This window comes from Rhea pennata, chromosome 2 (assembly GCF_028389875.1).
Source record: "Rhea pennata isolate bPtePen1 chromosome 2, bPtePen1.pri, whole genome shotgun sequence".
NCBI classification, from domain to species: domain Eukaryota; kingdom Metazoa; phylum Chordata; class Aves; order Rheiformes; family Rheidae; genus Rhea; species Rhea pennata.
This window is the reverse complement of record NC_084664.1, coordinates 52,556,319-52,582,713: the sequence shown is the minus strand read 5'-3', so window position 1 is coordinate 52,582,713 and position 26,395 is coordinate 52,556,319. Positions and strand designations below refer to the sequence as shown.

The following is a 26,395-nucleotide window of genomic DNA, read 5'->3' as shown; positions in this document are numbered from 1 at the left end:
CACGAGCTTCTAAATGCAGGTGACATCAGTAAGCGTGAACACATTCTTCCAACCACAAGTTCACAAAAAGAAACATACAATTTTACAATACATAAGGAGTGACATTCTCAGCGAAAGGAGTGACAATGGCGTGGGTATCCTACCGCGTACGCAAACTGTGCTCCAAAAGCAATTACAGTCATCATGCCACTTTAATCAATCTACTCTAAATGAACCAAATCCTACTTTCACTTATATCCAAGAAACCTTAGCAAGAGGATGAATGTCGATGAAAGCAGGAATTAGTTCTATGATTCCCCTAATGCCTTAGTGAAAGCAATGTTATATATACCCACATCACATGGCTACTACGCTTGAAACTCGTGCAAGACTCCAAAATGTGCCCATAAACAGAAAACATTCAAGAAAGTCAATACTAAATATTTTCAAACATAATCTTTGTGCAACTGCTGCTTTCAGCAATCCAAATTACCTGCACATCACTGGCTGCTAATGGGGGTCCCTCCTATTCACGTATCAAGGTAGAGAGAGGGTTGTCTGAACTGGCCAGCATTGCAAAAGACCTTTCCCACCTTGAGGTTAAAGGCATGTTGAAGTGGTTCAGAGGCTTGGGGTTCACATCAAGCAGACCTGCTCTCTCAGATCACGCAACTGATTTCTGAGCTGGCTTCAGAGGCTGCTCCGCTGAACCTGCACCTTACACAGTTTGCTGACTTCCTCACTGTAATTGTATAAATTAAAAACTAGCTTTCTTCGGAAAATTATGGATGACGTTTATGTTACTGATAGTGGCCAAGCACCAGAGAACAAAGATTTCCACTAGCTCTACCGCACAACCAGTAGAGAGCAAAGGAATTAAAAAGCAGCTGGCAGATAGGAACTTCCAGGGCCCAAAAGCATTTTCCAAAGTAATTTTGACACAATTTCCAAAGTAATCGATACATTTATTAAGATTTTTTATTTAAAACTAGCAGATCTATAGCACAGCTATTTGCTACACATTCTTGAAGTATATTACATTTTCATAAGAATTCTGGAAGTAGAAACTGATGGCAAACAACTGGCATTAATAAGACTTGTTTGTTTGTCTTGCCTTTTTATTTTTTTCCCCTCCTCAGGCGGGGAAAGGAGAACTTACAGGTTTATAATACTGTGTATTGGTATCTGATCTGACTATCCTACCTGGAACTAAGCAAGAGTTACAACGGAATATGCCAAAAACAAGAAGAAAATTATGAAGAGTAGGTATACGTATAAAAGCAGAACTATCGGTGGCAACAGGACTTCTAAGTACCTGACAGTCATGACACTAAGAAATTACGGACTATTTCAGGAATCTGTCATTAATCTATCTGATGACCTGATTTTCACTGAATGAAGACTTGTGCTGGATGAATAACCGATATCTCAATTTAGAGACCAGAAAAATCCAGCTTAGGTTCAATCTCAGTTTGTTTTACTTTAATGAAATGACAACAAGCTTTTTTATCTTGCATCAAACAAAAATATTTGTTCAACTCAGTATGAAAAGCTGAATGGCTAGTTCAGCTTTTTAAAATCTTTTCTTTACATATTTGTAAAAGATGGTTTCAAATGAAAAGTTACATTTGTTTTTAAAAATTTGAAATGAAACATTTTTGCCATTCCTGAAACAAAATTTTTATTTAAAAAAGTGGGAATGAGATATTTTCAAATTTTCAATGGTATTTTCTCCTTTTTTTATTGAAACTTTCCAAATTCAGTTTGAATTCACAAATAGTTTCATTTGTCCTCAATATTATTTGGGGACAAATTTTACTTTTCAACTTTTACTTTTTAAAAGTACTTTTACTTTTTAAACAGCTTTTTGTTCAGTGACTGAAAATCACTGTTTTAAAACAAATGGATTTCTTTCTTTTCACTATATACTTTGGCCAATTTCTTATATTCCATTTATATTTATGATCTAATTTTGTCTCCAGCCTCTATATGCCATTCTTAGGTATTTTTCAACAACAGCAGTAGATATGTTAGGCCCAAATGCTCCTAGTAAAACTAACTGGATTTAGATGAATCATACTAGAAGGAATTCAATACTTTATAATACAGTAGTGCAATAAAAGACCATCAGCCTTGTGTTTTTGCACTCTTTCATGATGAAGCAGCAGCCAACTACATATGCTTATAGTGGACCAGATTCTGGCTTAAATGATGACTTGCTATACAAAATCTATCTTACTTATTCAGTAGCGATTGTTTTAAGAAAGAAAATTGAATAGACTAGAAGATTTGCTTATCAAATGTTGACTCAACACTCTTCATTCACTTAAAAACTGTCTTCTGCCTAATGGGTGCAGACAGATAAGTTAATAAATATTGATCAATACTGTAGTAATAGAGGGCACTTAATGCCAGTGGGGGAGGGGGGGGAAAGCAAGCATGAATATGAATGTGGTTAATTTTTTTTAAATGTAAAGCTATAATGAATTTGCAAGGAAGAGCAAGGATAAGACCTGTACTTAAGCAGATTTCTTGCATGTCCTTGCATTCAATTTTCAAACCTCCAGCAGTTCTTTTATGTTACCCTTAATGAAAGGGACATCCTACAGCCTTTTATTCCTGTTACTCCATCTCCTATCATTGAGCCTGATCCTTCTTTCCCTCATATGGATTTTATACCAACATGACTATTATTTCGTGTTTATTCTTGTTTACACAAGCTGCAAAGTAAAAGTAGAATCTACACCCAAGTCTTATAGCAGTTACACTATTTCTATTCAGAAACCCAAAAGCTTATTGAAGAAACATGGCTAAATTTAATTATAAGTGAGTTTCTTCCAATTCAGCACACAATTTGCTGAGGCATTACCTCTGAAAGAAGCAGCAATCTGAGATCCAGTAACGTCTGCACCTCAGTGAAACCCCGTTTTTAATACTAGATGAAGACATGATGACATTCAGTACTAGAAACGTCCACATATGGAACCTCAAAATCAAAATACATTTTAACCCTCACATCTATTCGACGTAAACAAACCCACGACTCAGGTATAAAACTCACAGGGCAGGCATAACGGTCACAGCTTGCAGCCATTTGTCACTTGCTTTGACAGCAACAGATCACAACCATTAACAGTAGCTTAAAAACTATCCTTTAAAATATTAATATAGCCCCATCTTTTCTTTCTTTTTTTTTCTTTTTTCCTTCAAACTCCAAGGAATTCATCGATGCCGTAGTGGTTGGCCCAATTAGACCCTTTCGGTATCTCGCCTGTGCAGTCCTCGACCATTATCGAAGCCCTGGAGACTACAGGGGAGAGTTTCCCAAAGGCAAGCGGTCTCTGACGCGCTCTTCGGTGCAGACCGCCCTGCGACGGGAAGGCACCCGGCCACGGCGAGCTACGAGCCTCGTACGTGTCACTGAGGAAGCGGACTCGACAGATGCTACAGAGCATCGCATATATGTAACACTTTAGGTTCTTCAGTTTAGAAATCAAACACCAAACTCAATGCCCTCCCCACCCACCCAAAAAAAGGTGAAAAGACTTTGGCTTCTTGCCATTAAATGCTCTATATACAATATTACCAAGCCTTGTGAATTAAGTATATGAGGTTTTCAGCTACTTTTATCTGCAAAACTTTTTCTTTTTTGCATTGAAATTTAGAAGTACAATAAGATTTATATACACATATACGTATTTCCAAGGATTTAGCCAGATATCAGTGCTTGAGTGAACTATATAGCTATTCAATAGAAACTATAAAACATTGATACAAATATAAAGACATAATCAATATAAAAAGCTTATATTTATAAAAAATATTTTTAGGTAACAGTCCTCCCCTGAGGGTATACCACATAGCTGGATTCATAAATATTGCTCTGCACTGCAGCCTGGTTACCGAAGTTCAAAGTTCAGCTCTTAAATGAAGTGTAAATCGCACCAGTCACCTGACATGGCTGCAGTGGTTGCCTCAGGATACGTTCCCTAGCTTGTTAGAGTGAGAAAGACACAGCATCAATGGGGTCTCCGAAAAATCTGGAGAAGATTCCTTCTTCCACATATGGAAGATACGAGAGCAGGACCTATAGGCGAGCAGGCGCGTGTCACATGACTGGGCTTTCGATTTTTGCTGGCAGTTCACTGATTTTTCTGGACCCAGTCCCAACTATCTTCGTTCTCCTTTCTGTTCTTTTCAGCTTCAATAATTTCTTTGTACCTCCTGCGGAAGAAGCCCATCTGCAAATAAAAAAGAGATTACAGTGATAAATAATAGTGTCATAGTATCATAAAATTAAAACCTACTTTGTCAGAAAATGGTGTCCAAAAAACAGCACAAGTGTTAATATCTACTTCTTCCTAGTATCAGCCTTGAAACATAGCTCCTTGTTTACATCAATATAAACGAGAACATTTACAACCAGCTTCCCAAACTCCACGAGTTCTCTGCTTTCCTACAGCTGAGCTATTTGGAGAAGAGAGTCCTCTTATATGAAACATTATTTCAAAAAATTCACATAAAGTATTTTTAATAAATACAGACAAGAAGAGACAAATAGAGGTTTCCTGGTTCCAAACAAACATCAGGACTAACAAAAAACTTGGATCTGAACCTAAATCTAGGCTAGCCCTCAGGTTTAGCATAAATGCTGCCAGAGGTTTATGAACTCTCAATGTCCACAACTGCATCAAAGAAAAGAGATCAAGGGTATACAATATGGCCATCTCCCAGCATCAAACTCAGCCTTTTTTTGCAAGACTCCTTCTTAAATGCAACTCGGCACAGTTTATCACTGGTGCTCCACAGCACTTCTGAAGAGGTCCACTCTCAGATTGGCTCAGCTGCTTCTAGAAGCACCAGTCCTAATCTGTTCTCTTCCCATCACTAATCACTCTGTAAGCTCAGATCTCAGAATTTTACAGTTAAGCATCATTTATGTTAAGGTGCTTTGGAGAAAATGTATAGATTTAGACTCTTTTTTGCTTAATGGTTTCCTTTGTCCCATTGATACCAGTCATGTAAGCTGCAGCTCACAACGAGAAACACAAGCCTACGCTACCAGATGCAGAGCATCAGCAGTAACTTCTCCAGAAGCTTTCAAGATGTTGCCGGGCTCATTATCATTTCTGCATATCTTCTTGTTTCCTCAACCCTGACACTTGGTTAAAAAAGATGTAAATAGTTTTCATTTCAGTTTGGATAAAAACCTGCCATATCTCTGGTTTTTAAGACTTTTAAATAAACAAAAATGATTTTAATAATAGTCTTTGGTAAGCATACAAGAATAATTCCTCAAATTTACCAGCACACCACTGAGATTGCTGAGTCAATATTTTGTTCATCATAATTAAACATTTATGTAACTCCTACACTCTAAACCTGTTTTCTTACTCCTGCTGGGTAAAACATGATGCTTTAGTCTTTCTCTATTCAAACAGTTATTGCCATCCTTTACTCCCAAATTGGCTATATGCACGAACATTTTTTGCTGTTTTGTCACTACTAAGTTTCTGTTAAGTTCAGCTTTTAAGTTCTTTACCAACTTTAATTTTCTTCAAGTATATTTTAACTCGCAAGAGCCTGGAAGGCAGGTTGTGCTCATCCAGCAGAGCTTCCTAAAGCCCAGGTCCACATGAGCACTCCCTGGTCACATCCTGAACTTGTAGCAAGACGAGACCAGACAAGCACCATCCTCTCACCACCCCGTATCCCCTGCTGTGTTTAGCTGCTATGTAAAGGACCTAGAAGCTGTAGCACGGTCTAACAGGTCCCTTTTTTGACAATCTGCAACGTGACCCTGATGTACATGGCAATCGGTCTCAGCACCTAATCTGGACTCAGGTGTATCCTGCTAGGTACATAGCTGTATATCACACAGACAATAAATAGGGAGGCATATACATCAATGTACATAATCCGAGCTTTACAGAGATCAAGAAAGTCACTTGATCTTTCCAAGCTCCCTCCCCTGCTCCATGAATAACTGAAATGAGAGCCCAGAAATGATTTGTTCAGAGTCCTGTGCACAGGCTACTCCTTCCCATCTACTGTAAGCAAAGCATTAGCTGCTGCTCAGTACATACAAAGCTATTGACAATTGTGATTTTATTCTGAAAATATCCTCACAAAAGGAACATTGTTGAATTCTGTAGGACCATGTTTCACTCATCTCCCAGTATCTTTCAGGCCAGTGTATTCAAGAATTAAGAAAAAGAGAATTAGAAATTTTCTGGTTCCGTGTTATTCAAATTTGCTCTAAAAAAGTTGAATCAATTTTTTTCATTGTTGCTAGTAAAATATCATTAACGGTAATAAACATTTCATGCATGTACTTCTGGTTATACTAATGCAAAGCATATATTTTGAGAAGACACCCTCAAGATAGTGTCATCATCAAATTCCAGTGAAATTTCACCATTGATATCAGTGTACTCTGGATCAGTGGAAATTTGAAGCTGATAGCAAGTCTTCCTAGATTTTCATGGCCTAAAATGGAGGCTCTAGTGAACCATGTTCCTGGTCAGGAATAAAAAAAGAACATACTAGAACTCACTCCTCCAATGTTGTTCTGCACTGGTAGGATTAATTACCAGTACTTATTTTAGTCACAGGAATCTGCAGATACACCTCGCATATGCTCAGGGAGCAGATGTGTTGAGTAAGTGGGTGCAATTTTTGTTATCATCAGTTTTTGGAACAGACCTACATGTTCAGCACATTAGAGAAGAAAATTGCCACAGGACTTAGTTTCCTAAGATTAACAAGAGAAGTTCAATTTACAGCTTTTAAAAACAGCTTTTAGACCCTTAAGGTTTCCATCCTTCATACAACCACATCCTTGGTACAATAAAATGCACACTTTGAGTTATAATCAAAATTATAAAAAAGCTTTTTAATTTCCTCCAGGGCCAAACAAACAAAAGCAAACTCTTTCCCACTGTTATTTTAATAAAAATTGTCTGTTTGTGAACATCTGCTTCAGGAATTATCTTTAAAAGTTGGTTATGATAACTTTGGTATTTTACTATTTTGTTACTGGATATAGAATGCTTTTGTATAGCTTTCCAGTAGGAGAAAAAAAGTGAGCTGGAGACCTTAATAAATATTACCGAAGCTTGAAATCTTGCATCTATGCTGTGTTCTCTGCTATGAAGCTATATATGTTCACTCATTGTAAGTGATGTGGATAATTCAAAACTAGAAAAGGGAGAGCAATTAATTTCAGTGGAAACATGCAAACATAGTGAGAGAGAAAAGCGAAACTGGACCTTAAGATTTTTGACACTTCTTAAAATAGCGGTCATGAATTATATGTATTTGTCACATGCAAATACATATATGTATTTGTCCCTGCAAAAGGCAAGGAAATGCCTTGTTAATGGGACCCTTTTCCTTAGTGTCAACACAGTGTATTTCCACTGAATGTGATAAAGCCCCCACTACCATCAGGAAGGGTTTTTTTTTGTTTGTTTGTTTTTGGTTTTTTGTTGTTGTTGTTGTTGTTGTTGTTGTTGTTGTTTTTTGTTTGTTTGTTTAATGACTGTGAAGGAATTACAACATAGTAATAACTTCACAAGAGACCACACAATCCACATATCTGTCTCCCTACAATAAACCACTTGGCTTTAAAAGAACAGCAATGTTAACCAAAATTAACAGAACATGTGAGTTCAGAGAGTGAGAAGACACAGGGGTAATAAGGAGAAGGACATATGGACCAAGATGAGAGAACTGCTGCAACACAGGGACCGAGTACCTCCCAGCTGTTTTGTCACTGCGGTAGAATTGACACCGGGCAGACCTAGCATCGGATCTCTTTTCTGTGACTATTGGAAAGTCTCTAAGGGGATTTGGAAAACCCAGTGAGAACAGCACTGCTGGGACTCAATCCTGGCTTCTAAGCAAGGAAAGGAGGAGAGATTTTCAGATATACCTTGTACACTATTGCCATAATCTCGCTTGTGCAGATACTGTTTCAGATGGGCCAATGGTGCCCAACCCACGTCCCATGGGCAATGATTCTCCAACACTGTTCAGTGCTCCCAAACTGTGTTCCATATACATATTTTATTTATATGTATGTGTATACATATACATACATACACACACACATATGCATATAATAAAGTCCAGTTTGACTAAAGAGGCTGTAGAGCCATGACTCCACCATGTAAGGTGTGAGCGCACAACACTGCAGTCAAGGAAAGGACTGATGACTCAATGCTCTGATCAGTAAACCTCTGTACAGGGTAGGCACTCACCAGAGGAGAGCAACTGGGGAACCAGGCCAAGAGAGAGCACTGTGGAAGCTGAAGGGTCGTAAGGGACCCACCATCAAATGCAATGCAGTAAATGAGAAAAGCAAAGAACAGCCAACATTTCAGTCATGTGAAAATGCTTTGGGAAGGCTGAGGAAGCACTCTAATTTTGGGCTCTTTGGGTCAGTAGTCCTGAAAGAAAGATCTCAACAACTCAGGTGGACCGTTGTTTTGGGGATGAATCTCCAGGGCTAAGGGAAGCTGGACTACCAGGGCAATTCCTAGTTTGTGTGGAGTGAACCTCACTGCTCCCACCTCTCCACCTTGCCTCCATCCTGGAGCTTTTGTATCCCTCACTCACATTACATAAACTCCAGCTTCTTCTCATTCTTATCCCAACCCTCCTGTCCCTGGTGCTAATCTTTGTCTCCCTCCTGCAGCATTGCCCCCTGCCACTTCCCTCTTTCAATCGCCTCCTGATGCCTCCTTGCACCATCTCCCCAACCTCTGCTGGTGTCTCTTCACTCTGCTATGACTTCCTTGTTGCTTCCCTCCCTGTCCTTGCTGCCAGCTCCAGGCACGTTGCCTCACAGCCAAGATAATAAGACTGCCCCATCTTGGGACCTGGACACTGCTCAGCGTGGGCCATGCTTTACTCTTTAATCCTGGTGGACCTCACCAGTGGTGAACTGCTATGTTAAAGGCATCATGTCCCACCTTTTCTTCTATAATGCAAGCACAGAGGAACAAGAGGACCATTTAAGACTCTGAGAATACAAGGATATTCCAAAATATTAGGGCTATCAGGATTTACCCGTCACACCAGGAAAAGGAGAACATTCTACAAACTTACAAACTGTTCCACTTTGTTTGTCATGACAAATTGCAGTGATGTCTGCTTGTTCTTAAACAAATCCAAACAAATTCAGACAGGACCAAACAGAAGGGAAATAAAAAGTTGACTCAGTCCTTACCAGAACAAACAACAACCAGTCCTTTCTAAAGGCACTAAAGACACTTCAAATAAGCATTAGAGTAGTTTAGACTGAAAATCTGAAACTATCAACAGGTTTTATATGTATGCTCCAATTTACTTATTCCGGTCTGTGCATCTTTTTCTAGCATAACCTTACTGCCATCTACAGTATTGCCAAGCAAAGAGCATCTTTCTGGTAAAACAAAACAATAAAGCAATAGAAAATCTGTGTTACCTGTAGTCTGGAGAATTACGCTTGTTATTGTAAGTTATTTCTTGGCACACAACAGTACAGTATTCAATCTTGAGTATTTAAAGTCTCTTTTACTATTATACACAACCCCTTTTTGCTGTCATGTCCGATTTAAATACCCTAAAAATTACAGATAAGTCATATCTAACAACATTTGCATAAAGATGCATTCTTTTAGCATCCAAACAAACTGAAAACCTCAGAGTGACTTCTATGAGTTAGCATCCCAATAAACCACTCTTCTTTCTGCTATTATTTTCTGCACTCTCATCTGCTACCTCCAAACAAAGGCTCGGCATTGACTTACTGGACTTCTAAGCTCAAAATGTATAAACATTTAACTACATTTACCTACAGTACCATCTTATGGTTTTCTCTCTAGGGTGCCAATGACAAGTATGTTTGAAGACTGAGGATATTACAAAATAAAATTTGATTTGCAGTTGAGAAAAAAAACAAAGCTGGTGAGCAAGTAATACCACTGCCTTTGTATAGATACCGTTAAGTAACTATCTGAAGAATTTTTTTCACACCCAGTTAGGCTCATTCTTCAAAACAAATAAAAATAGTTTAAAGTATGTATAACAGATGAATGCTTACATTACATATAAAAAAATTAAAAAGCTTTTTCCCATTAATATCATCTATTAAGAAACAAGAAAAAACACAATATGGCAAGCTGCACACTGCTGTAAAAAAGCATTAAGACTTGAGATAAGAATAGTTTTGTGAACAACAATGTTCAGACAGAACCCAGAACTATAACAGATACTTCTTCTAATAATGTCAGTCAGCAAGCTACAATTCTTTTATTCAGTTTCTATGCTGCATACTGATGTAATGAGCTGTACACAAAAAGTGTTGCTTTACATCAGTCTGATTCTTCTGGTAAACTTCTTCTAATGGAGGTTACTAACCACAATAAAACTGAACAAGCTAAAAAGAAAAAACAAATGCCAATTAAGTACTGATGTCTACACATAGACCGCAATTATGTACAGATATCTAGGTATAGGTTAAAAAAGAAAAAAAAATCACTGAAGAAAACTTCCATTGCACTAGGCTTCACAGCAAGATACTCAGGGTTCAGTGCCTTAATCACCAGCCATCTTTCCTCTATAATACTATTTCTTCACCCACTGCAAGCAGTATCTGATCATATCTGCTGCAGTCTGGATTTACTTCGTACATATTTTACTGCCATTCATCTTGAATCTAGGAAGAGGTCTCTATTTCCCTCATGCCCCTTCAGAAAGAATTTACTCTTCTACTCATCTTTTTAAGGAGTTTGCCCCACAAACCCTTCTAATAAACAGCACCACAGACAGCGAAAGATCACAGAACAGTTGGGGTTGGAAGGGACCTCTGGAGATGATCTGGTCCAAAACCCTGCTCAAGCAGGGTCATCTACAGCAGGTTGTCCAGGACCATGTCCAGTGTGGTTTTGAGCATCTCCAAGGATGGAGACTCCACAACCTCTACTCAGCTAATGCAGACCATGAGGAAATTAATGGGAGCCAGGAACCTCAGACTGAGCAAGATACCACCAACTAGCTATCCAGTGGCACTCTGAATCTGCACAAAGCAATGGTGCTACTGAGTTTGGAACCACATATTTTTTCCTTATGCAGAAATCAACCACTAACTACTAAGATCATCTTGTTTTACTGCTGCCAGGAAGGCAGAAAAAAATGCTTTGCAACTGGGTTTGCATGGCCCTTGATAACTCTGGCAAATCACCAACTCCAAGAGGACGGATCATTTCCTTCTCCACAATCAAAATACTCCTGTCCCAGTACAGAGGGTTTATGTACAGATATTGTGTATCAGCTTTTCCACAGAGGACTGGCAAACTGCCACTGCCTGGGCCCCCCTGTGAGGAAAATGCATATTTGGAAACTGGCCATACGGTTTGGCTGTAGTTAAAGGAGAAACTATTTGAGAGGAAGGATGATACTGTGGTTAAGGTAAGCCTAGCAATCTGGCTTTGATTACCCAGTCTTCCACTGACTTTTGGTGTGGGGAGGGAACCCTTAACTTTTCTGTAACGTAGATCCTCATTTTGCTCAATGAAACACGTGCATAAAAGTAAGTACACATGCTTCAGGTAACAATTTTGCAGTTGGGGCACTGAGGCAAAGATAAATTTCCCTTATAATCACTTTGTACAACTGCTATGGAAGAATTTGAAACATAGTATCTGTATCCACTCCCAACTCATTGCAACAGATAGAAGTTGCTGTGGCAGAAAAGAATTCGCAATGTTCACAAACTTCCACCATACCACTTAATTTCAACTTAGTTTCATACAGCCTGGCAAATTGACTTAAGATATTATTGTTGGTAACTAGGGTGATGAGCTATAATCCTCCATAGACACTAGAAGAATAAAACCTATTCTGTAATACTCTAAGTAAAATAAGCATGGATTTTAAACATAATTTTATTAGGTAGTTACTTTGTAACGTTACTTTGCAATTAATAAATGTACTTAAAATGCTCTTATTTTTCCTACGAACAGTCAGTCAATTCATAAACTTATCTCATACAGCCATTAATAAACTAGTTATTTAACCAAATGCTTTACATCTGCTTGCAGGCTAAATTTTCAGAAACAGTTACAAAGGCTAAGTACTCAAAATAGTCACTCAGATTCCAACTAGCAGCATACATGTGAAAGATATGTTTAGTTGTGCAAAAAAAAAAAATAATAATAATTGCACACAGAGATGGATACCAGTACAGATATCTAATTCAGTATTGTGCCTTTCAAATATAGTGTGCCTTGCTATTTTCACTTTTACATAGGAAATGCAATTCACTATGTGAAAAGTCACATGAAGACCTGCATGGCATGTCTATGCCACCAAGCTGACAGCCTGTGGAACTCCAGCCATCAATAATTTGTTCCTGCAACTTTCTCTCATGCAACTTTTCTCCCAGGAGTTGTTCCGCTGGCTTCAGTGGACCTATCTGCTAATGAAGTGAATTAAACTGGTAGTTATGGTCTCCAACTTTGGAATATCTTTACCGGGTAGGATTTGATTTGCCTCAGACAAGAAGGATATTCAATTGACATTTGATTCATTTGTACATGCAAAATATATTTTGTTATGGAAGATCAATGTTTTACAAACAAAGAGAACTCCAATGACTAAATATTTAAAGATCTTGCAGTGCCTAGCACTGAGTTATTAACTCTTCTGGTGACTTGAGTTTAATGAAAGTATGAACTTCTTGCAGGATGGTAACTGTGTATAGTAACTTGCATAACAGATGTTACCAACATGCTTATAAATGTAATCAGAAAGTGCATTAGCCAACATTAAAACTTGTAAACACTCCCAAATAGTTTGAAGATCTTTTCCTATTGCAAAATTTTACTAAGTAGTTTATTCTTTAAAAAATCTAGATGAGCACAGTTGTCATCCAAAGTTCCTCTCTTGTTATCGGTTTCAAAAATTGGAAAGAACACAATGTCTGCTGCTGATATGTCTGGACAAATTACTATATACTGATTTCTTAAATGTCAGCAGTGGACAGGACAGTCATTAGATATAGCATTTCTGCAAGTGTGATTCATTTAATCCATATCTCAATCCATATCTGCCATTTCCTCTCTATAGGAAAAAAGAAAAACTACTGAAATATTTCTGGCTTTGTTTGAAAACCAGAGACTAAACATTAAAGACCATTCCTGGAATCAATAAAAAAAAGTAATTTCACAATTGTATTTAGATATATTTAACCTGCCAAAAATATCTGAACAGAAGTTGTACTGTGTCCATAATTATCAGAATAAATTACTTTTAGGGGTTTGGTAAAAGCAGGAGGAAATGGCTGTATAAGTTTTAACACAGCATTTCCCATTGTGACACCAAGCTTGAAGAGAGAATTCAGACTATGCAAGTTACATTTTCTCTTTTCTTGGCATTTGGGTCTGAGGGATGCTAATGACTTCCAATCAATACATGTTATATTCCAGTCGTGGGAACCTTGGAAAATTGGGTATTTATTTGCATTTTTTCAGTCTACGCACATATCATTCTTCTGGTTTGGGTTCCTGAAAACGATGGCTATTTTTCTGCTTTTTAAAAAGACTTTCTGAACCACAACAGGACTTTTCTCTTGCCAGTGGATTCAATTTGTTCGTGCAGAGCCAGGATGAAAGCTACATAGCTGCAGTGCCTGTGATGTTCTCAAGGCGTCCTGGCATGCACGGCTCTCATTTGGAGGATGCTGAGAGCAGAGAGAACAGAGCCACAATATTATTGCTGTACATTTACATAGCTCATTTTATCCAGAAAGATAACAAAGGCATTTCACAAGTACTGGAGATACACCACCACTGAAACATTGCCAACCTTACTCTTGTGGGTGGTGAACAAATACTACGTGGTAGCCAGCAAACTCACTGGGGAAGGTGGCATTCTGGCTGCAAGAGCAGCATTAACCATTTACTTGTGTAAGAACAAATGCAGAGACATCCAAAACCAGTCTTTCTGCATCACGTAGACAGAATTCAAAAACACAGCAAATCACTCAAATAATCTACTGTAAAATAAATAAATAAAAATAAAAATCAGAGTCTGTGTTGTTAGAATACAGTCCCTTGGTCTTGGGAGGCCTGAGGTATGAAAACATTTGGAGATGCCCACTTTCACCCAGAAAGGAAACAAAATAAAACACAGTTTTGACTGTGTTTTCATTACAACAGACTTCAAACGATGCACTTAACTCCTGTCTGGTGAGAATGTCACTATTTATATAGACGACCAACCCCTTCCATTGGCCCATTCCTTCAGGTTCCAAAGCTGCTACACATAACGAAAAACCAAACACAATTGGGGTGGAGGGTGGAGTGTAACATGGCTTTGCTTTTGACTCACAAAAGTTAATTATCACATGACTACATTATTTATAGCATGGTAACAATGAGAAAGCCCAATTTTAGGTCTACTGAGTTACCACTGGTATAAAAATGTCAGGCAGTAACTCTGAAAAGCCTGCATTTCACATGGCAAGGAACAACTTACAGCAAGGAACTAGTTAAATGGGTAATTTGTGAAACACAGCTGCAAAATTAGAAGAGTTTATCAGACAAACTTCACCTAATGCAGTAATTTTGCGAAGTACAGAAAGAGAAATTAAATAGATCATGACTGAAGTCACAGTTTTTGCAATTCTGATAGAGAGATGGGGACGTGTACGTGTTACATGGTCCCTGCATGTATGTGTTACGTAGGTCCCTACAAGTAGGGATCATACTTCCATAAGTGAGATAATCTGAAAAATGAGAGAGCACCAAGTGGCACAGGAACTTGGAATAAAGTGCAAGGAATCTGCGTTGATGTGGTTTAGAACTGAGAACAGAGGCTGGAGAAGCAAAAAAAGAAATATATACATTTCCCTTCATGAGATTTGAGACAGTCAGTGACGTCATCTACATCTCCATAGTAAAGAGCTTTCTGTGCTTTAATAATTGCCTTTCCAGACAGTAGACCCTAATAAGAACCATCACAGCATGTTGAACCTTGTTTATCTAAACATCATGAAAATTCTTCTAAAATTTTTAATGAATCTTGATTTTATAGCATCACCACAGAAAATACTGGTTTGCTCTTGGAATTACATGTACAGAATGGGAGCAGAATGAGAGTTATGAATAGGCATATTCATCAGAAATATGAAATATCACAGGTTTCTCTACCCCAGCTCCAAAATATTTATTAAGAACTACACAGCTGTGACAATGGGTGGATGACACCTAGCTGGGAGACTTTTTCCATTGAAAAATGTTCTTGCTTGAAAGATTATGTGGGAGGACATATCTTCTGGTACAGGAAAGCCAGGCTTCTCCGCTACACTGAAACCCAAACAGGTTTTGTGCTATAACTGTATGTGCCTATGCTCCTCTGGAATTAAAAAAAAAAAAAAATGCAATTTTATTCTTTTGCAGAAACACTGTTCTAAAACCTGGCCACCAGGAAAGGATGTCAGTACATGGTCTGGCCAGGAAACAGCAATTAGCCTCTGCCACCTGAGCTGTAGATAAAACACAGAGAAAATGTTTTTGGACTTGTAACACAGGATAGAGAGCAACCACTGGCAAAGAATAATTGCAGAGTTTTTTTCCTCTCCTGGAAAATGGTGAGTTGTATGTTTTGGCCCATTGTATAAAGACTTAATGTTTGAGGCCCTAAGTGGGGAGGTAAGAAAAAGTGTCTCCTTTCAATAGAGGAAAAACAGTGGTTTCTACTACATAGGTGAATTTCAAGTTGGCTTTAGCCTTAGCTAGCTTCAGACCTTTTTTGAATTCTCAAACAATAGGTAAGGCAATGAGAAATACGGCACGTAGGCAAAAGCAAGTGTTCTTCTTTTAAAGACATTTGTGTAATCACAGAAAAAAGTCATAGGACTTCTCCAAGCAGTATATCTGAACACATCTTTAAAAACTCTGTTTGAGTTTGTCTGGCTTTTTTAAAGAGCTCTGTATTTATAAAAAGCTTTCATATTTCAAAATTTTTCCTTTAAAGCGGCACTAGCAAACAACTGTATCCATGTATACAGTTGCTTCTTAAGTGAGGATTTCATGAACTCAGCATTTACAAGGATTCACGCTCCCCACTGGACAAAGCCAGTTCAAAGTCTGGACTATCTATAAGCTCAATAGCCTAAGAGACGTGTTCACAATAACTGTAATAAAAAACAAAGGAAGATTCTTCAAACTATTCTTACAGGACAGAAAGAAAATAAACACTATCTTCCTCATGCTGAAAAGCAAGAACCCTCTGGGTAATCAAAAAACAACATGCGTGTGCTATTATGCAAGCGCTTCTCTTTGCAACCCTGTCAGAAATCCAAGGTTTCGAAGAAGTATATCTTATTACATACGGTATACCTACAACATTTGGAGATCAATTAATTGCCTCAAGAATCCAAAAGCTGTAGAATAGTGCTAGAAATGTCATTTAACACAAATCAGTGCTTGGATAACACAAGGACAGGCTCAATTTAGAAATAAACTGAATGACTAGATAAGTACGATCTGTGTAAAATATGCCGCAGAGAAATGAAATAGTGTTACTGCAATGACTAACAGATTTTTGTTTTGTAAATCACTTGTTTTACTGCATAAAGTTCAATGAAAGGAAATCGCAAAGTCCTGCACCTAGGGAGGAACAATCGTATTCATCAGTACAAGCTGGGGGCTGATCTGCTGGAAAACAGCTCTGCAGAAAAGGACCTGGGGGTTCTGGTGCACAATCAGTCAAACATAAGCCACCAATGCATCCTCACGGCAAAAGCAGCCAGTGGTATCCTGGGATCCATTAGGAAGAGCATTGCTAGTAAGTCGAGAGAGGTGTGCCTTCCCCTTTACTCAGCACTGCTGAGACCATGTATGGATTGCTGGGTCCAGTGCTGGGCTTCCCAGTAAGAGAAAGGCATAAGTCTACGATAGTGAGTCCAGCAAAGGGCCACAAAGATGATTAAGTGATGGGAGCATCTCTAATACAAGGAGAAGCTGAGAGAGCTGGGACTGTTTAGCCTGGGGAAGAGAAGGCTCTGGGGATCTTAACAACATGCATAAATATTTGAAGGTAAAGTGTAAAGAAGATGGAGTCCAGTGGTACCCAGTCACAGGACGAGAGGCACTGGGGACAAAAAGAAACATAGGATGGTCTGTCTGAATGTAGGAAAACACTTTTTTACTGTGAGAGTGACACCACTGGACCAGGTTGCCCAGAGAGATCGTGGAGTCTTCCTTCTGGGAGATATTCCAAAGTCATCAGGACATGATCCTGGGCACCCCACTCAAGGTGACCCTGCTAGAGCAGCGGATCAGACTAGATGATCTCCAGAGGTCCCTTCCAACCTCAACCATCTGGTGATTCTGTGATCCTACAACTGTCTCCACAACTCACTCAACTGCCCAAGTGTCTTTTCTGGTACACAGTGACACAATCCCTCTTCGATATTCTCTGGACACAAACATTTCTTTTTTTACTTATTTCCTCTACATTTTGCCTACAAGGATATGGATTGAAAAATTCTCCATAACTCAAGTCAGTTTAAATGTAAAAATACTTCACAGAATTTTTAGTACTGCTATTACTAATATTTATTGTGTTATAATATATTATGCTTCAGTATTTCATTTACATGCTATGTGCCAACTCTCCCTTGGTTTAAGTGCATATAAATTCAACATGCCTGAATAGTCGTTTTGTTATTGCACATGGCTGCAGTCCTGACGGCTGAGGGAACTGCTCATGGGAGAGCACCCCCTCAAAAAAATCCAGCTGTAACAATGCCTTTCCTTCCTGAACAGTTGCCACTGCTTGGGAGGCAGGGGACGACTGAGCATATGGGATAACTGGTCTGAAGCAGCAGTCTATTCCTCCCCTGCTCCACTCTTCACAAGCATCTGGTGGCCACCACAGAGGTGCAACAGGTTGAGAGGTGCAGTTCAATCACTAATGGTAAAAAGCAAAACATATTGCTGTGGGCAATGATCGAAGAGCCCCTCAAGCTCTGCTAGCCCACCAGAGATGCCAAGAGAGGAAGGCCTACAGCCCACAAGCAACCTCAAGGCATGAGCAAGTAAAGCAAGATATGCAGAGGAACTGGCAAGAGCTGGACCACATATCACTTTTGAAGGAGCCAGGAAGAGATGAACAGGACATGAGTGTCCATGAGTGTCACGAGACAGCTGAGCTCTCCAATGCAAAAATAGGGCAAGCCTTTCTGATCTGTTGCCTCACACAGGGCATCTCCTAGAAGCCAGTGAAAAGTCACCATTGAGGAGAGGAAGATATTGGTGAGAGCTGCCCAGGACTGCAGCCATGCACTGGGGCATCATTACTGTTTAGGCTTGGTACTGCTCACCCCACAAATTCACATGTGAATAAACAGCTTTTATTTGAAGTGAAATAACCAGGCATTTAAATCACTGCCATTTACATGGGCTCCTAAACAGCTTAATCTTAGACCTACAAATAACAAATTAACTACTATTCTCATTCTATTGCACGTGCAATAACTTTATTCTAATTCAGAGGAGGATTTAAGCCTGGAATTTCCAAGAGATCTAATTCTCGTTAACATCGTTAATTCGAGGATTATATAATGCAAAATATTTAGATATATTTTAATATTTTTCTGCAACTGTAACTAGCTGTTTACTCAGTGTGTGAAACGCCAGGGCGTTCAGTGCTTTGTCCGTTCTGCCGCAGCACTCGCCGCAACGTCGACCACACAGTGAGAACACACGTTCCTCCTGGGCCTGAGACACGGACAGTGCCAACACGTCTTACCCGACTGCCAGTGTTTGGTTCGCTAATCATGCATTTGTTCCAGATCCCACTCTGTTCTCTGCGAATAGTTTCCTTCCAGGACCACAGGTTAATTCTAGTTAATTTCTTAATAAAAGTATCATTTAATTTATAGCCTAGTCCTAGGATCTGAGACGTTCTGAGCTCACACTAACAATAATAACACTCCCAAAATGCCCCAAGCTCCATCTAACTTACAGCTGCTCTTTCACTCCACAGTTAAAAACCAAAACACTTCTGGTATAAGATTGTTTGGACTTCTTCATATACAAAATTCAGAAATTATTGTAGGATATACGTAGCCAATTTTGACTAATAAATATTTACAATCAAACAATTAAGATTCCTCTCTAAGACTGCAACTTTCCCATGTCAGTTTTATCTTGGACAACTTTAGCTTTGTCAGTGACTTTAATAAATACAGCAGCTAGGGAGTGCAAAGTATTTTTATGATCCAAACTTTAAATGAAAATACTGGCTGATATTAGCAGCTACCCACTTTTAATCACCTTTTTCTAAAACAAAGCCTTACGTTGCTTGTTCTGCTAATAACCATGCAACTCAGTGGCTAAAGTGCTTGAGCGCAGCTCACAAAACCCGGCTTTTACTGCCTTGTCAGCCACAGAGTTGCTGAAGAACGTCGGGCAAATCAGCTTGCCTTGCTTTGCCTCAGCATTTTAACACCTGTATGCAGAAGGCACTAGGTATTAATTATAGTCTGGTATTAATTTTAATTTTTTGTTGCTGTCACTGGGAATTTCCCTCAAGGCTCTCAAGGAACAAAATGGTATCTTCCTCATGTGTATTTGAACGATTCCTATGAAATTTAAGATATTTAAATATTCTAGACTACAGTCAAATGTTGTTTTCCAAATGGAAAACACAGTCTATGTTGACCTGGCCAGTACACACTTAAAAATCCTCATAATTGACCTTAAAAAAATTATTTAAGGTTATAATCCACAAAATATCTACATAACCTATGAAGTAGATATATAATTGATAATATAAATGGACCCATATAATTTGTAATAAGAACTGCATGCCTGTTTTTAGCCAGGATTGGCAAGTGCACTTTTCTGAGGTGTGACCTGCAGCCACGCGTGCTTTCGCAGCACAGCACGGCCGTGACCTCCGAACACAGCAGAGCCGGCAAGTGGCCCCATGCAGCCCACGTGCTGTTAAGCAGCATGCATCAGGCTGCTGGACCGCTGCCATGGGAAGCAAAGTAAGCTTGGACTCAGTCCCGCGTGCGCGTTTGGGATTTACTTCTCTCAAAGACAGTCCCTGACCTTGACTGTGGCCTTTTAAATTTATGGATTGGTAACAGGGAACTGAGGAATGAAAATACTTCCAAACTCCTTCAGGTTCACCACACCACATGGCTGCTGCAAAGTGTCAGCATCTGCCCATTTCTACCATGTAGCGGTGTCTGGGTGCAAGAATTGTATCTTAACAGAGATGGCGTGAAGGCTGCCTTTTAACAGGTACTGGCACTTTTTGCTCTAGTAATGCATTTTGCTCATATGTGACTTTATTTATTTATTTATTGAGAGTGAGATAAAGAGTGAGAGGGATCTGAAGAATTCATTCCTGGATACTCATCCCTCTCATGCCTTTACCTCTTGAATACAGTAGCTGCCTACTGGTTTTTGTTAGGCATGTATCCAATCTTTTAGCTAGTCAAGCAAAGTTCACTTGATTTTCAGGAAACCCTGTTGAAATCAGTGAGCCTCAGAAAACCAGTGATGCGCCAAGTATGTAAGTGTGAGATAAGGGCAGGTCTGTAGAAGGATTTTCCTTCTTCCTGCAACAGCAGTAAAAGTTTCAACCTTTAATAACCAGACCTCAAAGAATCCACTTTACCACTTCTTCTCTACATCAGGAGCCTCTCCCTGTCCCTCATAAAAGGGATATGAAAAGGATATGAAAATATTTTTGCTGGCTAACAGCTTCTGTAATGGAATGGACAACTATTTAATTCCTAAACTAGGCAGACGTTAAATGCATGGGCAATTTCAAGCTTTTTTCTGGGGACTAACTTGGATGTTTATGTTGCATCTGTTATCTTACCTTCCACAAGAGCACAGCCAGCAGCAGGAAGATGAGAATTCCCACCAGCAAACTGATGGCAATGATCCATCCGACAACATACCCACGAGGCTCCAGATTGTGTAAAGCCTCAAAGACCACCTACAAAGCAATTAGAAAAAGATCTTTTTATGATTGGAAGTTGCATTGTTTTCTCTCATACTCATTAAATACATTGCTTGGTGGCCTCACTGATCATATTTCATCTGTCAAACAAATATGGAATGTGCCCTTAATTTCATGCTTTCCATCTATTTTTTTTTGCAAGGAATTTAAAGCTTTCCTTTCAAGTGGAATTTGAGTAGCTATACATACAATCCAAAAGATATCAGCTCTGACTCTAAACTAACCCTTACCTTGCCAGTTCTCCCCCCAACATCAGACATTGAGCCTTTCCTGGTGACAGGCCACCAAAACTGCACAGCGGTTTGCATGAAAAGCTCTGTCCCTCGGACTGGCACAGATTACCATGACATCTTGTGTGGCTTGTCTTACTCATCATGTTCTCAGCTCTGCCAAATGCCCTGTTGCTTCACATAAAAAATCCTACAGATTCTGAGTTCATTATTTTTTTTCGCAAAAAATGGGTAATATTCATATTGAATGTGAATATTCCCTGCTGTGCTTTATAAGAGAGGTGGTAGAAAAGGGTGCATGCAGTCATAGATTCTTCTTCTGGGAATGCAGATAGGAGTTCTCTGCATTTTTTATATCGCCTGTATGGCAAAGAAATATGTTCTATGAAGAGTTTTCCTTAATGGTCTGCTTTAAGAAGAAAAGGGGAACAAATAATACTGATGAATTTCCTATCTCCTATTTCACTCAAAACCAGTTTCTCAGTGGAAAATTCAAAAATTCTCTCTCCTCAATAAGGGCTTTTTCTTTGTTAAATTTTGCAATTTACTATCCAGCAAATGTGGTGAGGCAGCAGGGATTTTTTAAAAGGTAGTATATTTGTTTTGTCTGGCTTTGGTTTGGTTTGCTTTGGAAGGCAAAGCAGTGAGTTTTGCTCCCTTGTTCACAAACTACTTTCATCTTTGCTTAAAAATTTCAAAAGTGTGTCGGTAGACAGGGATTATTAAATCAATTCTTTAACCAGGAGGGAAAAAAAAGAAAAAAAAAAGTAGTTAAAATTGGGTGAAAAACAGAGGTTAGAATCAGATAGGACTATGCAACTCTAAAATACTTGTTTTGAAAAAGCCCAGGAATGACCTCTAAAGGTTCTCTGCTCACTAGTGACATCGTTCGGTGCCATAAATGAGATAGCAAAGGCAATGTGATAGCATACAACAGATACTGAGCTTCATGTTGCACATTAGGGAAAAATCTGTAATAAGGCAGTGAGGGCAGCACCAGAATAGGGGCCCACAGAGGTCACTGGTTCTCCATCCTTTCGGTGCAAAGTGAGACAGGATGACATCCAGAGGTCCAAAAAGTGGACATTTCTAAGAGTTTGTAAGCTTACAAAGTTTCAGCAAATGCACGTAAAAATTACAGGCTTAAATACAAGGAAGCCAGATTGATGGGGCTATATTTTGTCATGGTGTTCCCATAAATATATTCATAAATATACCTCGCAGTTTCATAGACTACTGCTGATTAGGACCATAACTTTTCTAGAAGAGGAATTTGAACACTGCTGATTTACACAAACTGATTTCTTATCATTTCAATATAATCAGGCATTTGATGATAATGAGACATGAAAATGTAAAAAATGGACAGAAAAGACGTTATACATAGATACCATTTTCCTGTAACTGATTCCTGTACATATTCCTGCAACAAGTATCACCATAATTCTCAAAATAGCTCTCAAACACAGACCAGTTCTTCACTCAAGAAAGGGACTCATTTTAACACTCATATATTAGCACAAAGCCTTTATAAGGCTTTTCAAGATATCTTACTGGACACAAAGTCAGCAGAGTTTCCCTTACAGCCAAGATTAGCAGAAGAAAAATACCAGAGAGAGATACCAGAGACCAAATCTTGTGCCTTCCTTCTATCTCTGAGCCAGGCTGGACAGACAATCTGATATAGCAGTCCATTTCTCACGGGGGCTAGGCTACGCATCCATCTTACGGACACAGGTCAGATGACTGTTTCTTAGAAGATAACGTACTCATGTTATTTTTCTTTCTGACTCTAAGAGGGGAAAAAATGCTTCTAACACTTTAGATATTGCCAACAGAGACTTTTAAAGCTATCACTGGATGCAAAATGAGGTGCTTTCTCTCCACTGCACAGAGAATAAACGTTCACATAGCACAACCTCTGTCACAACAGTTCTGTACTTCATACTATCAACAGGCAGAGCCAGGAATAGTTGCAGAGATCAAATCATACATCATCTCTATGGCAAGAGCCCTACATTTCAGCTTTGAAACATACTGGCTAGAATAATTTGGCAGCAGATTTCACAGCCACAGCTCAAGCTATAGTAACTTAATGGGTACAGAGTAACAATAGCTCCTTATCAACCTGTTTTCTTCCAGCGGTTTTGAACTTACAAGCATAAGGAATCCTGCTCATAAGTTTGTGGTTTGGAGAAGAGCAGGGTTGTTACAAATGTTAACGCTGTATGTTAGCACTCTCAAATACAGGCCACATTAATAAGTGGTCATAGCAACAAATTTTGGTGAGGAAACAAAGAAAACAAAACCAAGAAAAAAAAAACCCCAAAACGAACCAGACTGGGCAAACAGTCAACGTGGAGCACACATCCAGATCATCAGCACGAAGCCACCGCAGCCAGCGGCGGGAGGCGGGAAGCCATCCGCCCCCGAGGGGAGCGGGCGGCAGGCGCTGATGCTAGCAGAAGCCGCGCGCCAGCCGCCTCCTGCCTTTGGAGCCTCTGACAACTGAGTAGTCTGAGAAAGAGCAAATCTCAGCCCCTCGCTCCGGTCCAGCTCTGCGGCACGGCTCCTGCAGGGCAGCTAACGCGACGGGAAGAATAAAGCAGTCTCCAGTCCAGCGCGTTTCCCACAGTCATGAGACATAAGTTACTGATACAGAAGATAACAGCAAAAACCAATCAAGTTTTTAAACAATGAAATGTCTCTGGTGTAAAGTAACAGAGAACTGCATCCTACTATTGCCTTCTGAAATCTGGGCTCTTACAACCAAAGACGACATCTTCTACCTGTGCCAAACACTTGCTATATTTCTGATAGTCTTAGGAACAAACTCAAAGGGATCAGAATTTCTTAGCACTTTTGAAACATTAGCCCTATTTCAGAAAAGTATTCAGGCAAGGACTTAACTGAGTAGGATTTTTGCAAATATTTAAAGTTCACACTGTGCCTAAGTGGGACCCACCCCTGAACTGGGACTCCTGAAAATAAGCAACAGAGCTCAGCAAAAACTAGCTAGAAATGGGTAACTGTAAAATTTTCATTTCTCCCTCCTTTTTTTTTTCTTTTTTTTTCTTATCCACACTAAGTGATTTTTATGAACTTGTATTAGAAAAGACAGCTCTAATGGGAGGCACAGGTTTATCAAAAATTGCTATTTTGGTTTTATATTATCACTCAAAACATTTCTCGTGTTTCAAGCCACACTGTACTGCTGATTGACTTGTCCAATCAAGTGCCATTTTACTAGAGAGGACTTCCAGTAAAGACACCATTTTCACATATGTACATGCATACGCACACACACACACACATATATATTTCCATATATTAACAAAAGGGTTGAGGGTCCTCAGAGAACACAAACCTGAAGTATCCTTGCTACCTGTTAGCCTCTATTACCAGGAAAGTATCTGTATTTTCCTAGTGTTGTGTATACTTCTGTTCCTTTATCCGATGGGGTGTTTGTATGTGCCAGACTGCACAGTAAATCTATAAAGGGATTGTTACAGTAACAGCTGAAAAGGTAAAATAATGAAATGAAAAAGAAAACATATGAAAACAGTAAGGTAGCAAATAACCCACTTGAAAGAGGGCTTTGAAGCTTCCAGAGGATATTCTCACCTGGCTCAGCCACGCTGGGATGTTATATTCTTTTCAAAGCTAAGCTGTAGAGAATAGTAGCCTTAAACTGTGTTCCTAAAAGGCAGGGGGAACAGGTATTCCCATATGAATTCACAAAAGGTCTGGAAAGTCCCACACGGAGACAAGGGAAAGAGCAGTGAAGTAACACAGGCTTTTCCTTCCAACTCAGACACAGAGAACAGGCCAAAGTCCTCTGAGCTGCAGGCAGACAGTGAAAGATTAGGCAAGTGAATATGCCTATAAATCCCTCTGTTATAAAGACCTTCCAGAACACCTTGAAAGTCTTCACACAGTAGATTACATTTTAAAGTTTTTATTTCTTTTCTTTCTTTCTAGACTGTATATCACTGAACATAAATATAACTAAACTTCATACAAAAACTCATGTATGACAACCACTTGCCTGTATTAAATTAATCCCTGGATGACAGGTCTGAAAATGAGAGAGCAGTGTACTCTACCCAGGAGGAGAGAAAGGTTCAAAGGTTTGAGGAAGGTATGCATGTGCTGAGCTTAAAAATGGACAGCTGTAAGCTAGCCAGGAACCTTCAGCTTTACAGGGCATTTTGTTGCAGGAGGTGCAGGCATGTTAGCTTGGATCTTCCCTTGCTCTACTCAACTTCATATTCTTTAACTTTCAAGATAGAGAGACAGAGCATTTGGCAGGTTTCAACATAATGAAATTCAGCCTTTTCTCCCTTTCCCATCAGCACTCATGGAGGGAAGTCCTTATGCTCCATAACAGCACTCCTCCTCCCATATGCAAGCAGAAGATGTTGACCCTTGGATCTCATCTTTCATCATCGCGGTCTCCTAGAGCTCATCATTGGTCTTGCCTCATACGTACAAAAGAAGAGAGCCAAATCTTCATGGAAATATATAGGCTCAAGAAAAGAAAGTGTGTCTTCTGGAAATACCATACCAGAAGAGTTTAAATAGACTATAATAACTAGAGAGAAAGAATATATCAGTCATCCAAATCCAGAGAAATGGTTTGTAGTAAACTGTAAAAACAACAAATACTTCAAGCCTGCATTGTTTTAAAAATGTTCTCAAAGACAGCCTGGTACCAACTTACAGATCTTTACGGAAGCTTCTGTATCCCCTTTGCAGATAATCCATTACAGTTCATCACCCAACTGATATTTAAATGGATGTTCTTGCCATTGTACTTACTACACTGGCATCACAGATACCAGTCTTCCTTTTCCTTTCATCTCTTTTTTACAATTTGCACTCTGTGCACTAAAGTATAAAAGTGCCCAATGAAATAAAGGCAGCTAATTCTAAAGAACAGTTTAAATGGTTTTAATAAGTCTATATTTAAACTGTAGACATCTAAAATGCCTTTTCAAAATTACCTTACCCATGATAAGTGTCTACAAAATTATTTTTCATTGTTAGGGAACATCTTCATAAGCAGACTCACAGCAAGCCCATGCACAACAGCAGAAGGAGCTGCTATCCAAATGGATATCGTACAGCAGCCAGTGGTCAAT

At 39.2% G+C, this 26,395-nt stretch overlaps 1 protein-coding gene across 1 annotated transcript in view; it reads right to left on the bottom strand.

The window, feature by feature from the left end:
- Positions 1-3,520: 3,520 nt before the first annotated feature.
- ITGA9 (integrin subunit alpha 9) overlaps positions 3,521-26,395 on the bottom strand; it is a 218,778-nt gene continuing 195,903 nt past the window's right edge. Inside the window, exons 27-28 of the mRNA XM_062567896.1 lie at positions 20,878-20,997; positions 3,521-4,220 (exon numbers count right to left, since the gene is read on the bottom strand). Coding sequence (XP_062423880.1) covers positions 4,122-4,220; positions 20,878-20,997 — 219 coding nt within the window. The 3' untranslated portion in view covers positions 3,521-4,121. The remainder of the gene's footprint in view (positions 4,221-20,877; positions 20,998-26,395) is intronic.